The sequence below is a fragment of the Podarcis liolepis genome (assembly GCF_965112155.1).
Source record: "Podarcis liolepis genome assembly, chromosome: 1".
In the NCBI taxonomy this organism is placed as follows: Eukaryota; Metazoa; Chordata; class Lepidosauria; order Squamata; family Lacertidae; genus Podarcis; species Podarcis liolepis.
Genome location: NC_139554.1, coordinates 81,644,485 through 81,655,150, shown reverse-complemented (window position 1 = coordinate 81,655,150; position 10,666 = coordinate 81,644,485). Strand labels below are relative to the sequence as shown.

Here is a 10,666-nt window from a genome sequence, read left to right as displayed (position 1 = left end):
ATTGAGGATTGCATCTGCCCCTCTCCATTGCTGTAAACAACCAAGTGGTTGTATATGTATATGCCATGATTCAACATGCTCCCCCATTTGGTCCTTGAGCCTGAGAATGAAGGACTCACCAAGTCTTCCATATACAAACTATCAATGATGAACTTTCACAGGCGGTTTACATAGGACAGCGCCTCTGAGGTTATTATAATTGTTTCATAATGAATTGCTAGGAAATGGCTACCCAGTTTAGAAAGGGAAATAGAACCATGAATGAGCAGGTTCCATTGGAGAATGCAGAGACACCTGAGCAATGCATGGACTATAAATGGAGCCAATGGGAGAGGAGGACACTTTCTTTCCCACCTGGCTGGTAGCTGTGAAGGATGGAGAACCACCTACGGCTGTGGGCTTTATTTCTTTTAGCTGCTGCTGTTTCTGCCCAAAATAACTCTGGTAAATGCTGGGGGAAGAAGGGGAAGTTGAAATTCTCTTGTGTGGAAGGGTTAACTAGGAACCGTTGAAACTTTTTTTTTTTTTTTTTTTTGTAATGGTATGCTAACTCTCATGGGGTTGGTTTTAATAGGTGTTGACTTTGTCTTTGCTGTTAGATGCTTTGTGTTGTTCTTAGAGGAAATTCCTCCTGTTATGAAACCAGCCAAGGTATAAGGTCATTAAAAAACTAGTCTGGGCAGTGATTGGTGGCAAATGTTTACTATGAAGCTGCCTGGTACTGGCCTGGATTGATTGACTGATCTAAGTGGAGATAGCTGGACAACTTTCTTTAACTTGCATTGAATTCATGGGGAGATTGTTTCATGCTAGCAGGCTAGCTTTACTAGCTAGGGCTAACTAAAATGGGTGAGGGGGAACATTTGAATCTTCCAGAACTCTTCTTCAGACAGGCTGTTACTCAAAATGGGGGATAGATGTGGAATGAGGAAGAGAAAAACCCTTTATGATAGAAATACCAGAAGTTATAGGATGGAGTAACCAGGATGTGATGAGCAAACATATGATTTACCGCATTTTTCCATGTATAAGACTAGGGTTTTTTTACCAAAAAATTAGGTTTAAAATGGGGGCTCGTCTTATACACAGGTAGTGCTGAGGGGTGTTTTCTTAATTTGGAGCCCCCCAAAATAGGGGGTGTCTTATACATGGGGGCATCTTATACACGGAAAACTATGGTATGTTTCACAAAATGAGAAGTGGGAGTGGGGAAACTGGCCATGAAGAAAGAGCCCAAAGGTCACTGGAAGGTGGGGCAGCAGCAGCTTTCTGTTGAATCAGGCTTGGGTAAGGGCTGTGACCTCTGTGGGGCTTCCTCTCTGAGGAAGCATACAAAGAGGAAGGCCATTAATTAGACTGCACTGCACCAGGTTTCCAGTTGCACACTGGACAACTTGGACAAAGCAACAAAAGGAGCCATTCCCCACAATTATTCTGAAAACTTAAATGCCAGCAGTTACTTAGGCTCTAGTCCAGCCAAAAGCAGAATCCATTGAATTGCTGCGAGGCAGACCTCAAGAGAAATATGTGGTAGGCTTTATATTAATAAAGCTGAAGATAGATTTTAGGTGGTGCACTAGGTAGATAGAAGCTAAATCGGGTATTATTGGCTAGTGCTTGGAGGGTGTGAAGAAAACCCATTCCTTTGGGTAGTTTTGCCTAGTGGCTGGAGGGCCCACCCAATCCAAGGTGGCAGGTGATAATCCTCTGCTTCTAGCATACTTCTCTTCAGTGTTTTCTTTTCTGGGGGTACTCAAGGGTATGCAGCACCAGCAACTTTCCTCCCAAATGTTAAAAGTGTGGCACTTGTTATTGTTATTAATAATATTTTATTATTTATACCCCGCCCATCTGGCTGGGTTTCCCCAGCCACTCTTAGCCTTTATTGGCATAAGTTTAAACAATAAAATCATACAAAGTCATCCAAATACATTAATAATCCAAACACATACAATATATAAAAGACTTGATAGCCACCACTGAGAAAAGCAGTGATGTGGCACTTATTGTAACAACTTCATAGTGAGTACCAGCGCCTTTTTTCTTATTCAAAAAAACAAAACAAACAAACACACACACACACATACACACTGCTTCTCTTGATAGGCTAAACTTTCCATTCTCCAAAACACGTACAAATTGTAGGTCCATCTGGGGTGGGGCCATCAAAATGTCACCACAGGATGTTATTAAATATAATGTCAAAAGTAATTAACAATTTTTTGAGACCTTAAAGTTGACTTTGTGACCTTCTGGAGAACTTTTTTCAGCCTGATGGCCAAGTTTCCCTCTAGGTTTTTGTTGTTGTTGTTTTTTTTGTTTTTTTGTTTTGAAAAAGCAACTCTCTGAAAATGTGCAATTTCATGTTTTAAGCTGAAACTCGCTTGATGAATGATAGCACTACCAGGAGCACAGGAATACATTGGGGTTTGCTTCTGCTGACCTGATGCTGAACCCATTTACTTGGCAATAGGTCTGTTTTATTTTAGAAAAAGAGAACTTTTTAAAAGTAAAAAACAAACAAAAGAAGCATCTGTAACTGTGTACATATCTCTCCGACTGCTCCCTAACTGCAAATTCTTAAAATTAAGACGGGAGGATGGTGTGACAACCCCAGTGCATCATAGCATGGCCATACTAGGCCAACCAAGGTGATGATGTTTGCTGCTTCCCCCATCACCTGCCACTCTCTCTGGCATCCTGTTTCAGGGATTTCAATAGGCATCTGGTTAGCCAAGGTGGAAAGCAAGATGCAGAGCTGAGAGGGTGCTTGGCCTACTAGCTGCCATATTCTTTACAGTAAGATATTGGTTCTGTTCATGACTGTAAAATGATGTGCGTCAGTGTTCACTAAATGACCCGTCCTTGTGCTTTCTGCAGTGTCCGTGTCATGCGGCAGCTCGCACGTATTGATCACAGTGCCGGTGGATCTCTTTGGGACGGGCGTGGCTGTTGGCGTTCATGAACTGACCCTGGGATCTGGCTGTTCCGTGACTGCTGTTTATCAAGATGTGCTGCAGCTCGAATACCCTCTCCATGCATGTGGAGCCATCAGAGAAGTAAGAAAAGCCTACACAGAATTGAGGAAGCTGGACTAGATGGATCTCAAAGATCCCTTCCAAATCTAGGATTCCAGGATCCTTTGTGACTTGTCTGGGTTATATACAGAGCTGTAGCTAGGGGGTGGTGAGGTGAGCCCCCACCAGGGGAGCAGGCGAGGGGGGCGCAGAATTGGCTAAAAATATATCCATAAATATGTCTATAAATAAAATATTGATTATTGCCTCATAAGAAAAGGTTTTAAATAGAGGATGAGTTGAATGGGGTTTTAAATAGAGGATGAACTGAATGGGGGGGGGCAAAGGGTGATGAGCAGAATTTCTTTAAATGCTCTTTCATGAAATCTAACCTGATTGTGTCATAGCAGTTTGACACCAAAATATAAATTTAACATTCTAGCATTATGCTGTGTAGATGACAGCTTCAGTGGACTTTGGGGGGTTTGCACTTGCCTCTGTACTGCATAGCTTTGATTTCTGCTTTGAATAGCTGGGTGGTAAGAAGACTGGGAGTTTATATAGGCTCGATAACATTGGGTTTTCCTGAAATGCTATCTCTTTCACAGTCTTCTAAAAGATCCTATAGACTTACGACTTATATCTGACTCCTAGTTCCTCCCAGACAGTATTCACTATAGAAATGTTCTCTACTACATACCTTCCGCTGCAAATGGTGTGATCCGGACCAGTCAATTCTCACATCCCATAGATTGTTTCTACCTAAGGTAAGTCTTGGTTCTGGAAGGAATATTGTGCAAGTGAGAGATGCTGGACTATCCCATTAATGTAAGAAAAGAAGGTGGGGCCTTCTTCTTCTTCTTCTTCTTCTTCTTCTTCTTCTTCTTCTTCAGATTTGCAAAAGACAATAAGCAAAGTAGCAAACTAAAATACATTTTTTAAATTAAAAAAACCCAGTCATGATGGTAAGGAGAATCAGTGTTGTTTTTCTAGAAAGGGAGGTTCTGGAACTCTCCATGAATGCCTCGCTCGTTCTCTTAGAATGGCCATGGCACCCACCTGAGAGGTGCCAGAACTGAGTTCCGGAGACTTCTGGCTGAAAAAAAAGCCCCGAGGACAATAAAAATAAAAGAGCTAGAAAAAGAATGAGTAGCATAAATGTGTAGCATATATTCAGTCATGGGATACAAGGTTCATATATATACAAAATATATCCAGGACTCATAAATGTCTCCAGATAAAATCATGTTTAGTAGGAATGTGCCAACCATGAAATTGTTTTGTCATATGAATCACAAACAGCCCCCAAACAGATGCAAAGTCTGAGGGGTCTGCAACGCCTCCGGCAGCATGCCTCTTATGCTTTTGATCACATCTGGTCTCCAAATACTTAAATGTGTGGATCTAGCTTCTCCCATTGGCTATCTGGCCAAGGTAGCATCTTTCATTCTAGGAAGAATGTTTTAATGGATGGATTGTGTTAAGGAGATGTTGAGATGTCCTTGGTGTCTGTCCCTGAGGTTTGATCCTTAGCAAAGTGTGGCAATTTAGTCTGCAGTTGCTAAAACACCATGTACTTTGGGGGCCTACAAGGATAATAACAGCATGCAAAAAGAAGGAAGATGCATGTGATGCATAAGATCTGTTCTACAGAAAGAGCAATAAGCCTTCTGAATTATATAAGAAGGAAGTAGATGAAACTTGGTTTCTCTTCTAGGTCATGGAATGTCTCCTCACTTGGAATACAGCCCACATGGATCCCTTTCAAATCCACCGTGATGGAAAATCAGCGCTTGGAGTTTGCCCTTGAAGTCTATGACAGTGAGTGCTCTTAATCAGCTGGCTAGCATGCCTCTCTCCAATTTACAGTAAGCTGCAATATTAGTTAAACCTAGGAACAGAGTTGCCCACTTGATTAAACATTGGTTGGAGAGAGGTGACAATAGTTTATTTGGGAAACAAAAGGTGTTTTCTTATAGGGTCGTTTGCTTCTGGTGGACACGTGTTCCATTTGCACCTCTGCAAGGTTTTTTGGGGGGTTTTGTAAGCTTTTATACAGTAATGGCTGGTGGTCTTTGGCTCACAGGCTGCATTCACCCTTGGTCAGTTCCCTTGGCCTCGGCCCAGTATACCTGAAGGAGCGTCTTCACCCCCATTGTTCTGCCTGGACACTGAGGTCCAGTGCCGAGAGCCTTTTGGCGGTTCCCTCACTGTGAGAAGCAAAGTTACAGGGAACCAGGCAGAGGGCCTTCTCGGTAGTGGCATCCGCCCTGTGGAATGCCCTCCCACCAGATGTCAAAGAAATAAACAACTATCTGACTTTTAGAAGACATCTGAAGGCAGCCCTGTTTAGGGAAGCTTTTAATATTCAATGAATTATTGTATTTTAATATTTTGTTGGAAGCCGCCCAGAGTGGCTGGGGAAACCTAGCCAGATGGGCGGGGTATAAATAAATCATCATGACCATCATTTATTAATATTTCAACCTTTTTGAGTCCATGGCTCCCTTGACCAACTACCTTCTTTCTGTGGCACCCCTGTGGCACTCAGGAGCCCAGTAATGTCACCCCTTGCCTTCAGAGCTGGCAGCCTCTCACTCTTTTTTGAAAACCCTCCCTCGTGGAATGTTCCCTCTCCTCTCCACTCTCCTTGGGAGTCCTCTGGGCAGCCACTGCTGCTGCTCCTGGTCTCTGAGCCAACCCCCCACCCCAAAGAAAGGTGCCTCCTCATGCCGTCCCACAGGAGCCTGGGAAGAGGATGCCTCAAGCCTTAGCAGCGCAATGGAGACTGGCTGAAGGTGAATGTGAGGCCACCATCTTTCTCATCTTGGGAGGCAGCGGTGGGTGCCACCAGGCCAGCATGGTGGAAAGGCTCCCCTTCAGCACCCGGCACTCAGCTCACAGGCAGGCCTTACACAGCAAACACAAGGCCAGTGCAATGCCTGTCTGCCTACCTGCCTGTCCGGCCTCCCACTTGTCTGTCCATTCCCAACAGCAAGGGCTGGTGGACTGGCTGGCTGGACTCCCTCACCCACTTGCTTGCTTACTCCAAGGCCACTTCAGCTCCTGGCAACCAGTACCCCCTGGCCAGCCCCAGAGGCACCATTCGCCTGGGGAGCTTGTGGCCAGGGCTGGTGCAATAAACAGCTGTGCAAGCCTTTGAGAAGCAGAGACTTGAGGAGGGAGGGGAGGAAAGAGGGGTGGAGGCCACTGTTGCCTGTGGCACCCCTGGCCATCATTCAAGGCACCCCAGGGTGCCACCGTACACTGGTTGAAAACCACTGCACTAGGGGCTAATTGCCAGGGCTGGGCATGGGCACCTCATGCTCCTGCAGAACACATACATGCACAGACACATAGGCCCCTCCTCAGCTGATCAGTCAGTGGAGAGGTTACATTATGCAGTATGTTTGAATGTTGAATGTGTAAGTGTATGACTAGAGACAGCGGATAAAACAAACACCATTAGATGTGCTGCTTGCTAAGTGTTTAATGGTTATTGTATTTGTTTAAAAACCAATAGAAAATTATTTTAAAATGGAGAAGGGACAGCAGCAAGGAGGAAATGGCTTAAACAGAAGGGGCCCATTAAAGACATCTTACCCAAGTCCTTCCAAATAACCTGGAAGTAATACTGGCAGGTGAAGTGCTGTGTTCTAGCAAGGGAGCTTGTAGTTATGTGGCTCTTGGCTTGCTTCTTACTGACGTGTATGTAATGATTCTATATTCTTCCTTCCAGGTACCTGGTCAGCACCTAGGTCTGACCCCACTTACTATCTTGGGGATCTAATCAACATCCAAGCATCAGTAAGGAAGGGCAGCCACGTTCCTCTGAAGATCTACATTGATGAGTGTGTTGCCCGGCCAAACGCTGAGTCCTCTGTGAAATACGAAGTCATCACAAACCATGGGTAGGAGATGGGGAGTGACATGGGGGAATGGCAACAGGGGAAAAGAAAACTGGAATCGGTTCTATGGCTGTGACCACATTCAACACTGAAGTTAATTGAAAATGGGACTTAAGCTAGGGGTGCCCTCCAGATGTTTTTGGAGGGCAGCTCCCTTCAGCGCTGACCAGCAGAGCCATGTGCTGCCGCCGCCCTTGTGTTTAGCTAGATCCAGAGTTTGCTACAAATTGTTGTTGTGCAAAAGAAAGGAAGAGATATTAAACACTACATGCCTGTTGAAATAAGAGTACATTCGCTTCTTTTTTCTTGATAGATGTTTAGCTTGTTTAGAAATTGACCAGCTCTGCCATGAGTGTGGCACTCATGCCACTAATAGGATGGAGGAAATTGGATCCTTCATGCCTGCTTCTGTCTGTATTGCAGGTGCCTTGTAGATGGGCAGCAAAGCAACTCCCGTTTCCTCCCCACGCAGGAAGATGGAATCCGCCGCCTCCAGCTGGACACATTCACCTTCATTGGGGCCTCCAACCACCAGGTTGAGGGGGAAGGGGGGGGGGAAGGAACTGAACCTCCGATATGGGACAAGTACTACACTAGTTTTATGGTCAACTGCTGTTTGGGGGGGACAGTGGAGTTAGTAAGCATGTGGAAAATCTAATGTCAACTTTATGGATGAGACATTGCCTCATGTCAATGAGTCTGCGTGAGTGATGAGGGCATCCTTCTGTTAGCCTTCCAATTTTCCCATCCTGTGAGGGCCCATGGGCCATGTTGCCCCCCTCCCCATTTATCTCACAAGGGGCTTGAATGGCACATCCTAGTTTTGGCGGTGCTGGTGAGAGTCTTTGAGTCTCCATGCCAGGCATTTGCACTCTGCCACTGGGTTGATGAACCTGCCCTTGTGTGTGTCAGTTTTGGTTTTGCAAGGTCCTCCCTAGCCTACAAATGCTAGGGACAGAGTCACAACCTAATGTACAACCTAATTTGATTGTCTAGATCTACCTCATATGTCACTTGAAGGCGGTGCCTGTTGGCTCTGCGGACCCTCGCAACAAGGCATGCTCCTATGACCTCACTACTGCATCATGGAGTTCCTATGAAGGAGGAGATTGCTCCTGTTGTGGTTCTCCTAGTGGATGTGAGAGCAAGAAGAGGAAGAGAAGGCAACAGCAGAAGAAAGGTGAAATCCTCTCCCTAAAACCTATTTTGTAATCGTTGACTTTATGTACCTGCTAATCAAAAGGTTCAAAAGAATGACTGCCTACTGCAGAGATGCAGTTGGACTCCAGCTTCCAGTATTCCCAAGTCACAATGGTCAGTGGTCAGGGATGGATAGAAATTGTAGTCTACATCTGAAGGACACCATGTTGCCTTCCGCTGGTCAACTAGCTCCATTTGGCACCCAAACAGAAACAGCCACTTATTTGTAACTTGTATGGCTTCACTCGCTCGTTTCACCATAAATGCTGGGAACAACATTTCCAACCATGTCCTATATTTGGAGGAGAGTTAAAACAGCTTGTCCTGTTCATTTCTATACAAGAGCTGTACAGAGAAGGCTGAAAATACTGTGTTAAGGCAGTGGGGTGACAACAAATGGGCGAGAAGGTCTGGATTTGTGAGCCTTTGATTTGTGCTTCCTCCTTGCAGGATTGTCTGGAGAAGCCAACCTCAAGCTTGGTCCCCTTGCACTGAAAGGAAAGCCAACAAACAGCTCCTCCACACTGAATGACTTCAGCACTTCTGAGCTGATGTCTGTGGTGACCAGCTATGCCACACTCAAGGCTCCCCAGGCTGCTGAGTTGCCTGCTAACCAGAGGGTGACTATTATCGTGAGGGAGAGAGTGAAGGAAGGATCTGGTAAGAGCTCCAGAATTAATAGAGAATGGTCCAAACACAATGATAAATTTTTCAGCACAGCAATGACTTAAACTGACAAGACTAATTATGTACGTTAACATCAAACAACCAAATTGAGCTGCATAAAATCCTGGCATGTTTTTGGCCATAATATTTAGGAGTGAAATAAGATGGAATTAAAAAATAGCCCTCTTGCATTTTATAGCGGGGAACAAGCCCTTCAGTTTGTCACCTAGGAATTCCATGAGATTTGAACAAGGTTCTTTCACTTGGGCCATATAGGATGGCATTATTTTGTGTAGACACGGTGCAAGACAACTAGGTGTGAACAGCACCAACTCCGCAATAAACTGCTGTGTGGAGAAGGGCCTGTTATTGATGCAGTAGATGACATCCCCTTTTTGTAAGGCTTGATTTGAGCCTGGGCTCAGATCTAAAACCTGTATTTGCCCCCAGCAAAAGTGCTTTTTGGCATCTGCAGAGTATACTTTCCTTGCCACTGAAAAGCAACAACCAGTTACTTTGAGACTGGAGGCCTGTAGGTCTGAAAGCCTTGACACCCAGTAAGCTCTGTATTTTATTGCACAGTACCTTTTTGAAGTACAAATAGTTGTGTGATGTGGATGAAGTAAGGAACAACCAGCTTTATAACATCTCTGTGAACTGCCTCTGCTGACACTCCTCTTTTCCCTCCCTTCCTCCAATAGGGTTCTTCCTCCATTTCCCCTTCTCCATTGCCACCATGGTCATAATAACTACCTGTGCCTTCATTATATTTCTATCGATTATGGGCTGCTACTGCTCCAGCAGACGGTCCCGTCGTGGATATCGCATGAAGACCATCCGTGCGGCTTTGGTGGAAGTTAGTGCCGTTGCCATGGCACCTGCAGCAACTGGCTCAGTAGCTGTTGTTTCCACTGGGAAATCCAGAGCTATCTCCAAGAGACCTGACAGGAGAGCAGCCAGCAGCTAGTGGGCAAATGGCTTCTCTCCGAAGATTCAGCTGTTTAACGAATAAATGATTGACAGTGCAAAAACACAAAAGTGTGGTGGTATTTTATTAAAAACTGTACACAAGGGATTTGAAGTGGAGAGTTAAAAACAAAAATGGAAGGGCAGGCCCATGGATGTATTCCTCTGCTCTCTAGAAATTGCTTGCCTAGTGGTGCCTGTGAAAGACCTTAGGACCTTTTCGAAATTGGAAAGTAATGAGGGAGAAATGTGATTCAGTTTGCATTTAAAGGTGAACCTACCAAATTCACACTTCCTGAAATCATTTGAGTTCTGAAGCAGCGCCATCCTTTGAAATTCACTCTTGTCCAAATTTGGCAATGCGGTTCTCCAGTGAAGTAATTTGTGCATAATACTGCATATATGAGTGAAAATAACATGCAAAAAAGTATATTGGGGAAAAATGTGCTATGAAAACTGTGTCTAGATGGGAAAATTGCATACAAATCTGTGTATATTAGGAGAAATTTGCACTAACATGCTGATGGGTTTTCATGGGGACTTTTTTTTTTTTTTGCATACTGATTTAAATACAGTGGTACCTCGGGTTAGACGCTTCAGGTTACAGACTCTGCTAACCCAGAAATAGTAACTTGGGTTAAGAACTTTGCTTCAGGATGAGAACAGAAATCACGCAGCGGAGGTGCAGTGGCAGCGGGAGGCCCCGTTAGCTAAAGTGGTGCCTCAGGTAAAGAACAGACCTCCAGAATGAATTAAGTTCTTAACCCAAGGTACCACTGTATTTGGAAAAAGTAAAATGGAAAGAAATCAAAACTGACAGATTTGCCCAACCCCTTTTTGGAGGTCATTTTGAATTTTACACCACCCACTCATATTTCTATGTGATCATGTGTATGCTTCTTTAGATAT

The 10,666-nt window shown here is 44.6% G+C and overlaps 1 protein-coding gene across 1 annotated transcript; it reads left to right on the top strand.

Annotated features, from left to right (window-relative positions):
* Nucleotides 1–374: 374 nt before the first annotated feature.
* OOSP3 (oocyte secreted protein family member 3) lies at nt 375–9,829 on the top strand (the record flags this gene model as incomplete). Its single annotated transcript, XM_083498246.1, has 9 exons — nt 375–444; nt 2,881–3,059; nt 3,672–3,784; nt 4,735–4,838; nt 6,757–6,928; nt 7,349–7,460; nt 7,922–8,105; nt 8,576–8,785; nt 9,493–9,829. The coding sequence occupies 9 exons, from the start codon at nt 375–377 to the stop codon at nt 9,756–9,758; spliced, it is 1,410 nt and encodes a 469-aa protein (XP_083354372.1). The 3' UTR covers nt 9,759–9,829.
* Between the last annotated feature and the right edge of the window lie 837 nt (nt 9,830–10,666).